Below are 18,328 nucleotides of genomic sequence, written 5' to 3' on the forward strand. Positions count from 1 at the left end.
CATGAACATACTGTACAGCGTAGACTGTATTCATCAGACATACAATTACATAGATTTTTGTTGCTGATTTTATGAAAAAGTCACGTTTTTTATGCGGTTTTGTTGGGTCTGGCCGCCCGTCCAGCCTCTAGACCCTCCCGCCCCAACGTTTTTACGAGTCTGCCATTAAATTTATGTGTATTTCTGGCTGTGCCTCCTCCATATGATTTCTGTTTCAGTTTCAGAACAGATTGTTATTATAGTTTTCGCGATTCGTTTCGTTTTCCTTTGGCTTCGAGATATGCAAATTGAATTGGCTTTGCTGAACAACAACAGCAGCGAAAAAGGCCAAGAAAAGTTGGGCCAACATCATCATCATCAGGTTGGGCAAAAGTGGCAAAAGTGTCTTAAATTCGAGTCAAAGAAATCGCATTGGAAAATGCCAAAATGAATTGTGATTTGTGTCCATTTGTGCTCCACAAGTCATTCACTTTTTCAAACAAAAACCACTCAAAACTCCGACTGAAAATACACCACGAAAGGCAATGGGACTTGAGGACTTGGCATGACTAATCGATTCGATTTTTCGCCAAAAGTCATGCCGAAAACACAAAGCGCCAACACTGACAAATATGAGTGTAGTTTTTTTGTACTTTAAGCTCTCTTCAATGTACCTCAATAGGTCGTAAATATCGCACGACGATCGATTGTCTTTGGTTTGAAAGTCTGTGGCTCTGTGTTGGCTCATACAGTCGCAATTTGACGCGAGATGACAGTCTCAAAAAGTGTCAGAGTTCAGCCAAAAGGTCTTCAAAGAGCAAGCGCAAACAAAACGAGAGTGAATGGTGTGGCTTTGGGGCCTACAGAGAGAGGGGGAGAATAACTACTCGAAAATGGCAAATGGCTACAAAAACCAAACACTAAATAGTGGCAATCGTTTCTCAACACTGAAAATACCATTTTCCAGGAAGAGGCTTTATGGCTTCTGGTTTATTTCTCGCTTTTTTTTGATAAACATTTCGTTTCCTTTAGTTTTTCCTTTCTGCTTCTTCTAGTTTTCATCTTTTTTGATATTTTCAAACATGTGCGCTTGGTGGATTTTCTTCTCGTTTTCTTTTTTCCGTTTCTTTGTCTAAAAATACCAAAAAGTTTTCTTCGTTTTTGGGTTTTTTTTTGTTGTTTTTATTTTTGTGTTTTCAATAAGCAAAACGGCAGCTGCGGCGCAGCGTCGACTGCAAACAAAGTCGAAAAGAAAGAGCAAAGAAAATACATAACAAATATCTCTTTGTGCTTTTTTTTGGGTTAGGGTGATTCAGGGGAGCTGGAGAGATGCAAAGATACACCCAGACAGATTCCAGATAGATCCCACATAGAGGCGTTGAAATGTGAAAGACTTTCCCGTGAGGTCTAGCATTTTCCAGGCCCTCACGAGCTCAGAGTTTTTCCATCATTCATGGCCTGTTGACACACCCTAAGCATAATTCTCCTGGCAGTCGTCGTCGACATGCCAAAAAAGAATTTCTCGAACGTGTTCGGTCTGTTTTTGGGGCTGCCGGCTGGCGGCTGGCGGGTTCCTTTAGCCCCAGCGACAGCTGCTGTACGCTTTCGGTCGGACGTATGTATCTGCAGCTGTGCAGCGGCACCCCCCCCCCCCCCCCCACATTTTGGAAGCGCTGCTGCAATCCAGAAATAACTTTTTCGTGCATCAAAATGTGTGGCAGCGACACACACAGACACAACAGCCAGGTCTTTTGCATAATGCTGGGGCATCTCTAACCCTTGCCTGACCCCGGTCCAGGCTCCCTCCCCCTCTCTCTCCCTCCCCCTGGTGCCACGCACAATTGAAATCAATTGAAAGCGAAATTGATTGTTTAACCTTTTCGGGAAAGAGCAGAGCGGCTACAGAGGGCCGCACGATTATAAAAATTAGTTCAAAGATTAATTTAATTATGAAATTTGGGCAAATATTTCGTTTATATATTTTCTATAATTATTCTCCCTGTTTTGCGCTCTTTTGATTTCTATTTTGGGATTTTTAAGGCAAATTATAGTTTTTCCCTCATCTGTTTTCTGTCTTTTCATCAGCCGAATATTATTCGTATACGTATTCGTAAATTTTGAATCGTTTGCTGCTCGTATTTGTATTTTAAGATAAGCAAAAGTTTATGAAATATGCCAAAAAATACAAACAAAAAATAGTATATGAGAGAGTGAAAGATTGTTAAACGGAAAGACAGAGAGAGTGAGGGAAGGGGGGGGGGGGGGCAGGGGCAGAGCTAGTAAAAGTGTGAAACAGAGAGAGGAAGAGTGCGGAAGAGAGGAAGTGCTTGCTGCTCCCAAGATTTCTCTCCCTCTCCCTTTCGCTCTCTTTATGAATTTTGGTTTTGATTTCTTTCATTCGGTTTTACATATATACAAATATTTTTTTTTTTGGGGCTTTTTTGTGTGTGTTTCCTCTCTTTTTTTTTTGTTCGCATTAGATTTGCCGACCTCTGACGTAATTTACGGAATAATGATCGCGTTTTACGTCCAAAGAAATTGATTTGTTGATGCGAATGAAAAATTTAAATATTGTACTGCCCCGAGAGAAACGTGACAAAAAAGGCCGAAGACTGGGGCAAGGTTTTCGAATGAAATTGAAATTTGTAAAATCAGATTAATTCAAAAAGGGAAAAGCCACAAGCTTTATAGGAAATTCTACTCCCCAAAGACCAAAAAAGCATCGATAAAGTCCTTTGGTTAGCAGATTTCCTATGGGTTCTCAAGCATTCCCCGAAGATTTCAATGAAATGAAGTCCCCGACGAATCACCCCATATAATACCATATCAGGGAGCCTACCATGCAATCGCATCTTGTGGGCCACTTTCGAAAGAGAGATTTTGGGCAAAAAGCTTCGCTAATAGATGTCAAATGAAGCAGCCCACGCCCAGATGAATTATCGCCATCAAATGGCTCACAAAGAGAATTAATTGGCCAAGTCGAACTCTATCTTTGAGGGGGCTTCAGGGGGTGGGGGGAGGGGGGGCGGGGCCACCCACCTGCTTGACATAAGCATTTATGATCATCATCTTTAGCATTTTGCCATTTATGGCTGGGGCCACATCTCAGTCTTGAATCTTCTGCTGTTACGGATTTGTTATGGTCTCGCTGCCCCCCTTCCCCTGCCCCTTCCCCTGCTCCCTGTGTGTGTGTGTCATGGCATATGGCACGGCACCCATGGTTGGAGCTTCGTGCAATTTCAATCGCTTTTCGGAGCGAGACCTGGAGGGTTTTTGAGTGTAGTTCTTTTATCTAATCGGCTTTATTGATAGCAGCCGTCGAACTGTGTGTGCTCCCCTCCCCCCACCCCCCTGTAGTACCCCTTGCACTCAGGGGTTGTATGTTTTTTGCTTCCTCGTTTCCTCAGAGCTGTCTGGGGCTTCGACCCTACCTTCTGCTTTTCTTGTTACCATTTTCTTTCACTTTTATTTTTTATGGGCGCATCGTTAAATATGTGTGTCATGCCCCTAAGGTGCAGCGGTCTCTGCTGTCTGGGGGTGCGGATGGACTGCCTCTGGTGGCGTTGTATAATGTTGCAAAAGTCTGAAAGCGGCTACTGACCGATGTTTTTATTTTGTTTTTCCTACGGCTTCGGGTTGCGTGGTTATTTCTTTAAATGCATTAACTTGTACCCCACAAAAGGTATTCAGGGCGGCTTATGTGGGGCTTTATGGCCGCAAACGGGGGGCCCGCATGGGTTAACTCTGTGTGCCAGACAGGCGGCACAACTTGATGCACAAATTCTGCTATGAGTCGCGTATCTAAATAACGATAGAAAGAGAGGCCCGCCCTGCCCCTCTCTCTCTCCCTCTCTGGGGCGCTCTCTGTTATCAGCGCAGTCCGCTCTCGCACTGAAATTCCACGTTGGATAACTTATTGTAAATGGAAATGGAAACTTTATGACGGGATATCCCTCTAAATGCCAGCGATAGCGGTGGTAATCCTCCATAACCGATCTATAGGGAAATTCTCGTGTGTTTGGCACCATTTTCTTATCGAAAATAAGTAAATAAAAGTAAAATTATTTATTTTATGAGCAACCCAGTTCCAGATGCAGATTCGTGCCGCTTCACACAGTGCCCCTCCGTGCCCCCCGTGCCCCCTGTGCCCCGCCGTGCCCCGTGCCCCCGCCTGGTATTGATTCAGCTTGCATAAACACTCGAGTTTTCGTATGGAACGCGAATGTGAACAAATATTTAGTGGGAATGCGTTAAGAGCTACAAAAATTAACAGTTTTCAATCTACAAAAAAAAAAAAGAGTCACTCCACACTCTCTCTGTCGCTCTCCCTCCCCCCCCACCGCTCTCTTTCCCTTTCTGGTTTCGGCGAGTCTAACCTTCAAAAAAAAAAAACATACACTCTTTTTGAGACCGAAAAAACCAGTCAAAAAACTTGTTGAACTTGTTTTTGTGGACCGTGGGGGAGGGGAGGAGATTTGGGGTTTTGCATCAGCATCTTTTTTGTCTCTTAATGATATTTTAATAACCGAAAAAATCGCAGAAGGTCCTCAGGCGCTCTCAAGGTGGCCTGTAGGTCGGCGGATGCAGCAATCATTCGATATTCGATTTTTCTTTGGCCCAATTTTCGTCAGACGATACGGAAGTTTATTTTCGTAAAGCGCTTTTCCACACACGCTTCTGGTCATAAATTTTCCTGCTTTTCCTACTGCGTCAATGACACGGCTGCTAATTTCTACATCTCTCTATCTCTATTTGTATCTGTATCTGAGGCTATAGTCTATATAGATGGATAGATACTGATGCCCATCCACGTCCGCTTGCGTGGGCGCAACAGCTTCTCTGTTCTTCTCTGGTTTTTTTTACCGAAAAAAGTGTACAAGAATTCTCGCAGCCCCCACGTAGTCGATGAGTCTAACATTTCTCAGCTCATAAATTAAGTTGAAATTTATAGAATATACTCGGATCGTTTGGAAATCAAGTTGAAATACGGAAAAGCAATTTGCGGCTGACATCATACGGAACCCTCGATAGTCTAGTCAAATGGCTTAGATACCCACACAAGCACACATAACATAGATACAAGTGCGTGTATCTTTTCGTGTGTGCCTAAGGTTTATTAATTGTCTTTTCATATGGAGTCGTCGGAGATAATTTACGGACAGTGGCGGCAGATACGAGGGCTTTTTGGTGGCTGTCAAAAGGAGGTGACAAAAGCAGGGGAAATATATGGCAGGAGGAGGAAGAATCTAGGGGGGAAGAAAGTCTCCCTTTAAAGGGGGTTCCTGGAGGAAGTTATTCAAAGGGAAGCACCCCCTTAGCCCACCTTCCTTCCTTGCCCGCCCGCCCATAGATTTCCCTTTTACGAAGACTTTGATTCATTTGCCGCAAACGATAAGATAAGATTAAAACACACACAAAAACAAAAGCAAAGAAAAGGAAAACAAAAAGCAAATGCGATAAATATCAATTAGTGTGGCGTCATCGATGATTAAATCCGTGTTTGCAGCATTTCTCTCTCTCTCTCTCACTCGCTCTCTACTATATATAAACAATGTATATTTTTTTTACAGTATTTTTATTAATAACAAATACATTTCTCTCCTCGATCCGAGCGGTAAGTGCGTTGAACAATTTATTTCTTTGCTTTAAGAAACGGAAACAGCAACGAAAAAGGGCCGCTCCCCCTCTCTCTCTCCCACTCTCTTGAATGTTGCTTAAGCACCCGCTGGCCATGGATATACATACTATTTCTATCTTCAGGAACATTTAGTGCACTTTAGTTGATTATTTTTTTTTTGTAGCTTTTTTTTTCTTGCGTTCCCTGCGCCGCCAAAACGCTCCAGAAACCGCTGCTGCCAACTGGATGCTGCTCATCAGATACATACATACATGTATGTATCTGTGTATATTCGAGTATATGTGAAACTATTTTTAGTCAATTATATCATAAGTTGTGTATTTCATTTGGCAAACACACACACACACACACAAAATTGCCTCATACGATCTCATATGTGTACGTGATCGGTTTATAGTGTATGTGTTTGTTTTTTTTTTTCTTCTTTTTTGTATTTGCATTCGGCATAAGAACTTAATACCAACCACTATGCGCATTACTAACCCAAAGAAAAACAGAGATTTGAATCAGTTTAAACCATTCATACATTTAGTCTTAGAATCGCTCTCACACACACACACACACTCTCTCTCTCTCTCTCTCTCTGTCTCTCTCTCTCTCTGTCTCTCTCTGTGTATCTATCTGCCCCCGAAAGCAAATGGCACAATCCTAAAGATATGTTTTCTCTCTTTTATTCTCATTTCAGATAATGTAAAATCAGCTTGAACAGAAAAAAAAAAACAAAAAACAAAAACAAATCTTAACAGCTGCGTCTATCCATAGATTTATATATACGCCGCCCGCCGCCCCAGAAATCAGCTATCAGCTACATCCTCCCACAACCCCCCATCCCACGCCCCCCTCCGCCCGCCCGCCCGCCCGTCCGCTACGCAGAACGTGCAAACGTGTAAAACGCTAAGACAAAACAAAAAGCCATCTTCTATATGCTACATATAGTGCTGATCAGATCTGTTTGTTTCTTGCGCGTGTGTGTGTAAAATCGAACTTCAGACTGCAACGAAAAATCCAGAAGAAACAGAAGATACAGAAGAAAAACCAACGCGTTCTAGTCGCCAGCTAAAGTCTAAGCTAAAGTCTATTTGAAAGCTATCCTAGAGCCGTAGACACACACAGACACACACACACACACACACACATACACAGACAAATCTCTATCCATATATACATACAATATCTGTATCTGTATCTGTATCTGTCGAATACAACGATCAAATGGCCAACGTTGTCAATATGAACAGCCTGTTCAACGCCAAGGACTCGCGCTGGCTCCAGCTGGAGGTCTGTCGGGAGTTTCAGCGCAACAAGTGCTCGCGCCAGGACACCGAATGCAAGTTCGCCCATCCGCCGGCCAATGTGGAGGTACAGAACGGCAAGGTCACCGCCTGCTACGACAGCATCAAGGTCAGTATATGCCCCGAACCACCAACAATGACCCCCACACCCCCACACCCCACAACCCCAGTCCATACCCCCCCGACTTTTGCTTCTTGTGGATTGTAGATTGTAAGCTTTATGATTTTTCACCTCAAAATAAAATATAACCCCTCCCCCCACCCCCAGATTTCGTTTAGGGCCCCCCCCCCACCTCTCAAAAAGAACAAAAACTGATCTTGTCTCGCTTTTGTTGTTTGTGCTTTTGTGCTTTTACTCCATTTTGTTTTTATGGTATCTCTGTGCTTCCATATACATATATATATATATCTACTATACACACACTACTATATCTAGTTGAAGCTTTAGTCCGGCTGCTGTCCCTCCTTCTCTCTCTGTCTGTCTCTCTCTCTCTCTCTCTGTCTGTCTCTGCCTGCGAGCGCGATCAAAGCAAGCTTTTGAGGCTTTCGTGTGTGCTTGAGTCCCGAGTAGCGAGCTTTAGCTTTTAGAACAATTAAGAGAGTGTTCCAGCAATAAACCGTATAATTCGAGTGATTTTTAGGCCGCGCCACACTTAGCCATGGACAATCTGCAGGTAAAGCTCATTTGATACTAAATTTAAGAACTTATTTAAGAACCTACATCTAAGTCCCGCCTAAAACAAAGCGCCTGAAAGGGTTGCAAACAGCTCGCAGGACAATGGCCGCAGAGCAGAAACCCCCGGAACAATGTAGTTGTTTTCTTTATTAAGCTTTTTGTTTTTGGGAACAAAAATGGCCACCTAAAGTGAAGTATTTTATGTATACACAACATAATGCTGACAAAATGCCCTGGCCATAATCATAATCATCATTATCGCGCTCCTCGACGGGCACTCAAATTTTGTGACAGCATAAAAAAAATTAGGTTTTTGTAAATTTTTGTGCTGCCGCCTTTTAGGCGTTTCGCCCCCAAAAGCGTTTCAAGCCTTAAAGTTCGGGGCCCACCCACGCCCCCCCGTCTGCCCACTCGAGTCGAGTGTGCAAACAATAGTTAAAACTGCTGTTTGGTAAGTAGCTCGTTGCTGTCGAGTGCAGGATGGGCCGGGGGGCGGGGGGCGGGGCTGGTCCTTCTTCGTTTCACGCCCCAGCGACAGAGGCCACAACGTTAATTGAGCCACTGCCTCGGTCCGGGCATGCAGGTCCTTTGTTTGCCCATGAATGAATGTATTAGAGTGCCAGGGCCCTCAGTGCCATCAATCATTTCCCAAAAACACATCTAGGGTCCTTTTTTTTCGCACATATTCCATCTGTTTGTGGCAACAGCTGGGCCTGTACAGGGTGCAGGGTACCGGGTACAGGGTGCAAATAAAGCTCAGACATTCATTGCCCACAAATTAATTGTGTTATCCTATTAATTAACTATGCAGTAAAGTTGCCGGGCAATTTCCCTCGCTTTCTTTTCTCCCTCTCTCTCTCTCTCTCTCCTTCTCCCTTTTTGCCTTTGAGTGTTGTAATTGTTGGCGAGAGTGTGTTTGCATTCATTTTCACCTCTTTTTGTCGTCCCCTGTGTGTGCGTGCTGAGGGTTTAAATGCATAACGAACTTAAACGTAACCAGAGGCAAGTAACCACCAGCACTCACACACACACACACACACACACACACTCCGACTATGTACTGTACACATAATGGCGGCTGAGAAGGAGGCAAAGCCTACATATATGCCATAGGCTCCTGTGCACGTACATTTTTCGTCCTGACAACCTCTTTTTTTTATTTTACTGTGCGGCCACGACACTAATTTATAGCCACGTTGCCGCATTGTAGACTTTCCAACTGGCAGCTCAACTTAAAGTAGAATTTCAAGTGGAAAATGGGTCAATGGCGGTGGCAAGTGTGTTATCCGAGGCTAAACGTGTGCCTTATATTGAGTTTAGAACAGCTTAAGCTATACATAAGGCACCGGAGTGTGTGTAATAACGTTATCCGGGCTTATCCGTGCACAGAAAATGTAACCCAACAGGTTTTAGGAGGTGGAATATCGCTATCCGAGATTGTCCTGGCATAGAATTAGCTTTTCAAATGCAGGATATCATTATCCGAGTTTGTCCGAGCTTATCCGGTTGGTTATAAAATCAAAGATACATATCTATCCGTAGTGGATAAGGTATTTCCGGACTTATCCGTGCACAGAAAATCTATCCCAACAGGTTTTAGGAGGTGGAATATCGCTATCCGAGATCGTCCTGGCTTATCCGTTTGCGAAAATTTGGAAATATTTATCCGAACTTATCCGTAGAGGTATGCCACACTTTTCTTCAAATCGAATGCATAGAAATTGCTTTTAAAATGAAGTCCGTTATTATCCGAGCTTATCCGGTTGGGTATAAAATCACTAGAAATCCATCTTTGTGGCAAAGATATCTATCCGTAGTGGATAAAGTATATCTGGGCTTATCCGTGCACAGAAAATGTAATCCAACAGGTTTTAGGAGGTGGAATATCGTTATCCGAGATTGTCCTGGCAGAGAAATAGCTTTAAAAATGTAGAATATCATTATCCGTGCTTATCCGGTTGGGTATAAAATCATTTGAAAGCCATCTATGTGGCAAAGATGTCTATCCGTAGTGGATAAGTTATATACGGACTTATCCGCTTAGATATTCGGTGTTTCTCGTTCAACGCACAATCTGTACGGATTAGCCTCTATCCCAAAGCGCGAATTGCTTTTAGCTCGGCCAAGCGTTGCCTTTTGCCTGACGACCTCCTGACCCTTTGGTAAAATTGGCATCATTTCATTGGCAATTTCCCCTCAATTTAATTCTGCCACAATGAGCCGTCGTGAAACTTTAAAAGGCACTCGAGAGCCCAGGGAGCCCAGAGCGCAACGGGGAAAAGAGTGAAAGTGTGTGGCAAGGGGAGAAAGGAGATGAAGACTGAGAATGAGAATGAGAAAAATCGCATAGCCACAACATAAAACATTTTCCGGTTTATAATTTTCTTGTCAACACAATTTTCACGCCATGCTCTGGCGCTGTGCGCCCAAGACCCAGCCTACAATGCCACGGGCAACCGCCTTGCCACCCACCGCCCCCCCGCCCATTCTGGGCTGGCGGCTGGCTGGTGCTTATGCCACTTTATCCGGCGCTTTTCCTGCGCGTCCTTTCGCCGCTGCGCGCTTTTGCTACTTAACCAACTGTAAAGCTCTCGGCCATATTGTGTGGCACCTTATTTTTCTATTATATTTTCCCCAGCAGTGCCGCTGCAACATATTTTCTGTGCCCCCCCTCCCGTGGCGCCCTGTCACCCGTTGTTCCGCTTTCCTTTCTCTTTCTCTGGGCAACAAAAGTCAAGTTCCCGTGCCATGCAAATTATGAGAAAGAATGAAAATGCCGCCCCACAAAAGAATAACGAAAATGGCAACTCTTCCGCTTCCCTCTCTCCCCGTCTCCCTCACTCTCTGGGATTCCACTTCTTGTAGTTGACGCTTGAAATATCCAGTATCGGATATACTTTCGGATAATTACATTTGAAAGACAACAAGGGACAACGAGGATGGACCTCCTCCTTCCTTTCGAAAGTATTCAATGTCATCCAATTATTTTTAATTCTATTTGTTGTCGTAACTCTGGCACTGAAATCGATAATAATAATAAGCAGCAGTCGGCCAGCAGAAGTGAATGGCGACAAAAGCAAACCAAAGAAGAAAAGACCCAAAGAAATTCCAAATAAAAATTCCAAATTATATTCATATTCGTTTGGGGCGGGCCAAGGGGGAGAGGGGGGGGGGGGGGAGAAGAGAAAACTTTACGACTGTCAATGGAAATTGCAATGAATAATATTCGTAATTGAGGAGCGAAAGAAGGAGAAAATCAGACAAAGATCGCTGCTGTCACAGATACAGATACAGATACGGATTTCGTATCTTTTGTGAGCTCCAGGCACCTGCCGAGATGGGGTGGGGGTGGGGGTGTGGGGGTGTGGTTGGGTCCCCGCCTAATTTGTTATGCCTTACACGCGTTGCACTTGGAAATTCCGCAACAAACTTCAAGTCAATAACTCAGCAGAGAGCGACGGCTCCTCGACTTCCAGGACTCCCCAGCACTTAATGCATTATGCAACAGCAAGTTGTGGCATGTCCTTGCACACACGCACATGTCTGTGTGTGTGTGTGTGTGTGTGTGTGTGGAGCCATTTCGCAGTTGCTGAAACACAATTCATTCGGTGCTGCCGTCTCCGACCCAGCCAGGCCAGGACGTGACTGCAAATCGAGCGGCGGCGGGCATGCCTTAAATAAAATAAATGACACATTATCAATATAAACAAGAGGAGGACGACTGCCTTGCCGTAGGAGTCGCATCGCATCGCATCGCATCGCGTACGCGAGCTGCAAGCGTAAAGTTGTTAAGTTACTTAAGCCAACAAATGAAGCGGGCCAAGATGGAGGGAGAGCTAGCCCAATGGCTCGGGCAGTACTCTCTCTCTCTCTCTCTCTCCCTGGAGAAGCAGTCACGAGCCTGACAAATTGCACTCGGGCGCCACCCGGACGCCACCCGGACGCCACCCGGACGCCTCCACCCTTTCGAGTGCCACAAAACAAAAGGACGAGGCAGGGCTGGCGGCGGCAAAGTTAGCGACAAGAAATATACCCGTTAATGCAGTGCCGGGAAAATTGCATATGGAAATGCGCCAAAAGATTTCCACTCGTTGGACTCCTTCTGTCCCAAGGATTATATATTCATACGAGTGTCAATCAGCTGCCAGACGGCCCAGATCGGAGCAGATATTTACTCTTTTGGGGCAATAATTCTGCAGCTCGAGCGACTTTGATTGACTGGCAGAGTGTTTGTTGATTGAAATTGGATTAACGCGTCGGGCAGAATGTATGGCAATGGGATTACAATCCAGCGAAAACAATGTATATTTCCCGTTTAAATCAAAGACGAAAGGCTGACGGCTTAAAGCTAGTCGAAAACCGTCAACAACTTGAGACGTCTCTGCCACCTCAGTGCCTGCCACGCCTGTCTAAGAGGCGACACGTTTGCCGCAACGAAAATCGAGTTCAATAAAAACGTCATTCAATTTATTTTCAATTTTTGTGGCAATGGGAAAATGGCGAAAAAAAAAACCAATAAATTCAAGAAAGAAAAGCATAGAATTGCAGCACAAAGGAGGGGCACGTATGCCGGGGCTATAGATACAGATGCAGCCCTGCCACGCCCACTGTTTGGGCATATCAAATAACTCTGGCTTTACACATTATTAAACTGCAATGTTGTCGCTGTTGTCGCCCTTGTGGCTGTGCAAGGACTCTTCGTCCTGTTGCTCCACAGAGCTCTGCGGATCCTCTTTGTCTTGGACTGTTGCATTTTTGAAGGGAAATTGATTAAAGAACTTGCGGCTGCACAGCAAATTGTTTGCCCGAGTCAAACTCTTAAAGGTCCTGCCGGCTTCTAGTCCTGTCTCGGTCTCCTTCTTTTCCATTTGGCGCATTCTCCTTGTGCCGCCGGCGTTGCGGCAAAGTCAATGAGTGGCAATATGCCACCAATAATTCAGGTCACGCGAGATGTCCTCGTCGCGTTCCTTGGAGGTCCTTCGCGTCTTTGCCTGGCTGAGAGACAGTGGGCCCAAAGGCCTCACTTCCTAGGCAAATATTGGCATATATTTCGCAGCTTTTTGGGGGGTTTTGGACTCCTCTACAGATCGCCTATCGATTAGCTATCGATTGCCCTTTCGATGGGGGTTCAATGAGCGGTTTTTCCCCACTGTTCGAACCCCCGCAATGCGGCTCCACCGTGGAGTGTTCTATGGCCATTTGTTGTTGTTGGTGGTGTCCTTACACATCCGCTTTGTTCGCTCCATTGTGCGCTGACGGTCGTTAGGCCATCTTGGGAGGCACTTGCCTCCCTTGCCACTGCCACAGTGCCTCCTTTCATCCTTTTCTTTCGTTTCTGCTGCAATTTTAATGAAGCTGCGGCATGCGGCAAGCGCGCCTTCAAGTTGCACGCGCCATGGCACAACTTGCGCTTTTTATGCTCTTGCCGTTCCACATTCTACGGTCCTGCCACTGCCTCTGCCTCTGCGATGTAGTGTGGGGGGCACGTTGTTGAAGCCTTGCCTGCCATTGTTAAATGAGCTTTACATGACAGCTGCTGCAGCGGCAGTTAACCCGAGCACCCCCCCACCCCCTCTACACCCCCCCCTCGTTCCTATATCAGAGCGAAATTCAATTTCTCTATGCCTTTTGCCTGGCGGTCAAATTTCGAGTCTGTCTGTCAATTGGGATTCAAGTTTTTCGGGGGCTAATAAATGAAAGGATGAACTAGGGTGGGGGGCGGGAGGGTAGAGGGGGGGATAATACTCCCCTTGGACTTCCGGCTGGCTCTCGGACTGCCTGTCTGAGTCATAGGAGGGTTTGCCTTTTGAATAAATGCCATAATTTATGGTCAAAAGTTTGCTTGTGCACACATTTTGTGGCCAACACTTGAAGCGCAGCTATTTAGACCAGTCTACATCCGACTCCCCTTGACCCCCCCCCCCCCCCCTGCGCCTAGCCCAGGCTCATGACGACGATGATGATGATGATGACGACTACATGGGGTATCCATCTCTATTTTCCATCTGCATTTCCCCCCCCACCCCCTGTCTCTGTCGACTGCAGATTTTGCAGTTCATCTGAAAAGTTTGCTTCGGTTACATTTCGGTGTCCATTAGTGTAATTTAGAGCTGAAGTCCTTTTGGATGCGGCTAAAGGTCCTGTCTCTGCTTTGGGTTTGGGTTTGGGTTTCTCCCTAAGAAAATAAACCAAAATATAGAAAGATATTCAATTTACTTAATAGTTTTGGGATGGCGGGACTTCAGGCTCATCAAATTACACAGAGGTGCCAGAGGGGCAGGGGCAGGGACAGGGGCAGGGGCAGGGGCAGGGACAGGGACAGGTGCTTATCACATTCCAGGCGCTGACGAAACCTTATCGGGTCTGGCCTCTTTCCTCTGCTTTGTTTGTTTGCCTTCCTCTTGGGGCAAAATCAAATGAAGCGAAGGACACTATTTGGAGTGGCACGAAATGCTAATCAACAAAGGAATCGATAAATGCTTGAATTGAGGGAACAAAGAATGCCACTGCCAGGGTCTCGGGCCCCAAAAATTTGCATATTTAAAGATGAGGAATGGGCCACTGGCTGTAGCAGCTCAAGGGGAATTGCTTGGCCCAAAGGAAATTAAGTATTTTTATTGAATAAAACCAAACAAAGCAAGAAATTTTTGAAAAATATCCTGTTTAAGGTGGAAAGATATTTGCGATCCTTTAACAGATAAATAAACCCCGTAGATCCAAGAGGAAAATTCCTTATACGGATGAAAAATAGTCGGTAGCAATCAATGGATTACTTCCGTCAATTTGGCTTCGTTTTGAGGCACTTGCGTGTGGGCGAAATCAATATTGAGCTACTCTCTCTCCCCCCCCCAACCTCTGGCCTGACAGCACAATTTAAGCTAAAATCAACAAATATCTTGCCATCGCATAGATACACAGATACGCGTTTGCTACTATATATAAATTCCCATTTATTTCCCTTTTTTTTTTTTTTTATTTTTTGTCCGTGTGGAGAGCGACTAAAAATTGAAAATGCGCAAAGCGCCTGTTTAAGCATTTCAATTGATATCCATCAGCAAAGTGGCGCAGCAACAATGGCCAAGAGTGGAGTGGGAGTGGTGGGAGGCGCAAAGCCAGGGAGAAAAATAGAAAATCAATTCAATCACGCTCATCAGAGATAGCGGGAAGAGGAACTCATCGACAAACGTCATTGGCAGTAGCAGCAGCAGGACCAGGACCAGGAAGGAGGAGCACCAGAGATCCAGAGATGTCAGGCGAAGTGGCGAGAAAACAAGCAAACAAGACTGAACACGAGCGGTTCGACGAGTTTGATACCCTACCCTGTTAGAGGCTACGAAGCGGCATGTTGATTATGTTACTGGAATTAACAGTGTCTCTTGGGCAGAACGGCTTTGCTGTCTGTTAAATTTAGCAGTTGCTTAGAAAGGTAACAGACTGTTAGGTTTAACATTGCTCTTTGCTCAGTGCCGCCGGTGAACAGCCTGTTAGCTTTAACAGTGATCTGTTCTCCGCTATGTTTTGCCTTTAACATTTGCCAGTGCCGACGGGCAACAGCTTGTAGCTTTAACAGTGATCTGTTCTCCGCTATGTTTTGCATTTAACTTTGCCAATGCCGGGTAACAGACTGTTAGATTTAACATTTCTGTGATCTGTGGAAGCTCTAGTCTGTTGTTAACGAAGTTTTGAGTTAGCCTTGCTTAAGGAAATAGCCCCCCCCCCCCTCCCCCGCCATTCCAAAGGAATAATTACTCTGTAAGCGTACTGTTAAAGAAAGAGGAAGCCGAACACACTCTGCCGCTGTATTTATTTGATTTTTCTGTGCATTCCTCCAAAATCCTTATACCCTCCTCGCAATGGGTACAAGAATTACAATTCAAAAAGCATTTCGGTATGTTTACTGTCGCAGCACAAAGTAGGCAAAAGTCCCAGTCCTCCCTGGGGGTGTGGCTGGGGCTGGGGCTGGTGGCAGGGCCGTGGAGAGAGAGATATGGCGACAACAATAAAAAATCTAAATGGAACTAGTCTTTCCTCTTCTGCCGTCACTCTTGGCACAATCCCATTCGGCATTCGGCTGCTGAGAATGATTTACTGGCGTTTGTTTGTTGTGGGCGGCACAAAGGGGTGGCGGGAGGGGGGTGCGTGGGGGTAGAGATTTTTATCCCTAGGATTGGCAAACGTTTTAGACATTTTTACTGTTTATAACTATCCTTGCAGACTGGCAGCCCTTCCCCGTCAGCCCCCCCCCATCTATCTATCTGGCGCCGCAATGTCCTCGTCCTCCATTTCGAAATGGTCGCATATTTATATCACTCAGTGTTGGTTCAACGCTTGGTTTGGCCGGGGGGGACAGGGGATTGAGTGTTGCTTTTTTTGGATAGGAAAAAGCATTAGCCCGGCCATTGTTGTGCCGCACAGAGAGAGGCTGCTGCTGGCTTATTGATTGCTCAAGTGTTGCATCAACAAGCTTTTCTCATGGCTGTTGGCGTTTCGAGAGCGACTATTAGCTGGCTGCCATGAGACGGACGAATCTCTGCTCAAATATTATCCAATTCTGTCCGATTAATGGATGCCCAAAGAGGTTTCGAGACCCAAAAGATTGCAATCCTTTAAGGTAGTCCTCTTTTTGTGTCCTTGAAGCTGTGGCTGAAGGCAGTAACAACTCCAAGTCCTCCGCTGGAGCCCTAATCCCATTATCGCTTTGTGGCATATGGAAATATTAACTGTGCCACACTCGAATGGCTTTCCACTTGCCCCAGCCACAGCCACAGCCCCACCCCAGCCCAGCCAGTGGGTGACCGACTTTTCCATCACTTTCCAAGCGATTAAACAATCGGCGGGCATTATAATCTCTGCACAAAGTCATGTATCATAGATTGCCGGGTCTTGGGGACTTTTTCCCCCTCCCATTCCCCCCCATTCCCCCATTTTCCATGTCTGTCAAACATGATTTGCATATGCTTGGCTTTTCTGGCTTATGGCTTAACGCTGTCTCTGGCTATTCCTCTTCCTCGAAGCGAAATGAATCGCGAATCGAGCCGCCTCCTGTTGGCCATGTTAATACGCGTGTAAACGTGTAAGCTTTGGAGCCCAATTAAAAACAGGCTGGCCGGGCAGTTTTCCATTTTTCCAATCACAAACGTTGATTAATCGTTAAGCCAAACAAAACGATTTCCTGCTCTCTATATCACTCGTTTCTGCCACTTGCCACATGCCACATGCCACAGACGGGAGGCGGGCCTGCTATAATGAATTCATTCCGATGACATTTATGGACGCACAGGTGTCTGGGGGGGGGGGGGGGGACGACAGACTTCCGGAGTGTTGGAAAATAGGCTTAAAAAGCCATTATTGTCAACATTTATAATAGTTTCAAGAGGCGGGCACACACAGACAGCCACAAAGCCAAGGAAATGTGTCCTTGAGTCACCTTACTCCCACCTGTGTGTGTGTGTGTGTGTGTTTTCTGTTTACCTTACACTCGAGAGGGACACACAGCCACATCCTTAGACAGCCTCAAGTGGTTGAGTAAGGACGTTGAAAGGCAGGCAGACGAATGGCAGGATGGCAGGATGGCAGGATGGTGTCTCTGCCACCCCCTCGTTTAAGTAGTTCTCATTACCATTTGGGGGCGACCTCCTCGCAAGGTTGGCTCCAACCCCTCCGCCTCCACTCCCGAGAACTTGTGACAATCTGTCTCTCACTCATAATTATTATTATTATCATTACTTCTGGCTTAAATCCTTTCGCTGACAGCCAGTCAGCCCGCCTTTAAGCTTAATGGAAAGCGTCAACAAAATTTCTCCGGCTATCGTTTTAATTTTTCACTTCTTTTCCATCATTTTTGGGGGGGCTGTTGTAGCTGTTTTCTTTCGCACTTTTTAATTACTTTCCTTTCATTTTTCGGTGGGGCGGCCACAATTTCTGTGCTTTCATTCCCTTCTCTGTCGTTGTAATTATTTCTACAGTTTATTTGATAATTTCTCATTGCCAACAGAGGGGGTGTGGGGTGTGGGGTGTGGGGTGTGGGGGGGTGTTTTGGGTGGGAATTTATCATTTTCCACTGTCACAAATTCTCGCAAGTGTCAAACGGTTGCTGCCGCAGTGCCAGAGTGGCAGAGTGGCAGGAGTCTGTGTGCGTCTGTGTGCGCTTGAGGTGGCTGTATGTGTCACGTTGCGAAATGATTAGAAATGTGCTTATTGAGGAGGAAAACTAAGGGAAAATGCGAGCTTAACCAACATTACGACGAATAGACATTTGTTTGCCTTAAGTTTCAGAGAAGTGGCATCCTTTCGAGCTGTCTACCGTTGCTATTTGGCCAAGAAAGTGGATTTCATTTACTTTTGGTCGACTTTAATCGATAAAGAGCGTCTATAGCCTTTAACAGTTGCCAGTAACAGCCTGTTAGCCTTAACATTGGTTTGATCTGTGGGAGCTTCAGTCTTTAACAGTTCAGGCTAACAGCCTGGTAACTTTAACAGTGCTCTGGTCTGTGGGAGCTTCGGTGTGTAACATTTTGCAGTGCATGCTTACAGCCTGTTAGCTTTAACATTGGTTTGATCTTTGGAAGCTTCGGTCTGTAAGCTTCAGCCTCTAACAGTTCAGGCTAACAGCCTGGTAACTTTAACAGTGCTGTGATCTGTGAGAGCTTCGATCTGTAAAATTTTCCCTTGCCGGTTAACAGCCTGTTAGCTTTTAACATTGCTCTGATCTGTGCTTTGTTCAGCCTTTAACATTTGCCTCAA

The 18,328-nt window shown here is 45.5% G+C and overlaps 1 protein-coding gene across 27 annotated transcripts in view; it reads left to right on the forward strand.

Moving 5' to 3' along the window:
* mbl (splicing regulator muscleblind) overlaps positions 1 to 18,328 on the forward strand; it is a 130,341-nt gene that overhangs the window by 36,418 nt on the left and 75,595 nt on the right. For 16 of the 27 annotated variants that reach the window (XR_004468931.1, XR_004468932.1, XM_033378928.1 and 13 more), the window contains exon 2: positions 6,303 to 7,018. The exons of 1 other annotated variant lie outside the window; for it this stretch is intronic. Coding sequence is in view for 24 of the 26 variants with exons in the window: in XM_033378928.1 (XP_033234819.1) it covers positions 6,830 to 7,018 (189 nt within the window). In the remaining 2 variants the exon portion in view is untranslated. Of the gene's footprint in view, positions 1 to 6,302; positions 7,019 to 7,550; positions 7,584 to 18,328 lie in introns of all 27 variants that reach the window. 10 more of the 27 variants (XM_033378933.1, XM_033378934.1, XM_033378929.1 and 7 more) reach the window with 2 other exon arrangements.

Source organism: Drosophila pseudoobscura, chromosome 3 (genome assembly GCF_009870125.1).
Source record: "Drosophila pseudoobscura strain MV-25-SWS-2005 chromosome 3, UCI_Dpse_MV25, whole genome shotgun sequence".
NCBI classification, from domain to species: Eukaryota; Metazoa; Arthropoda; class Insecta; order Diptera; family Drosophilidae; genus Drosophila; species Drosophila pseudoobscura.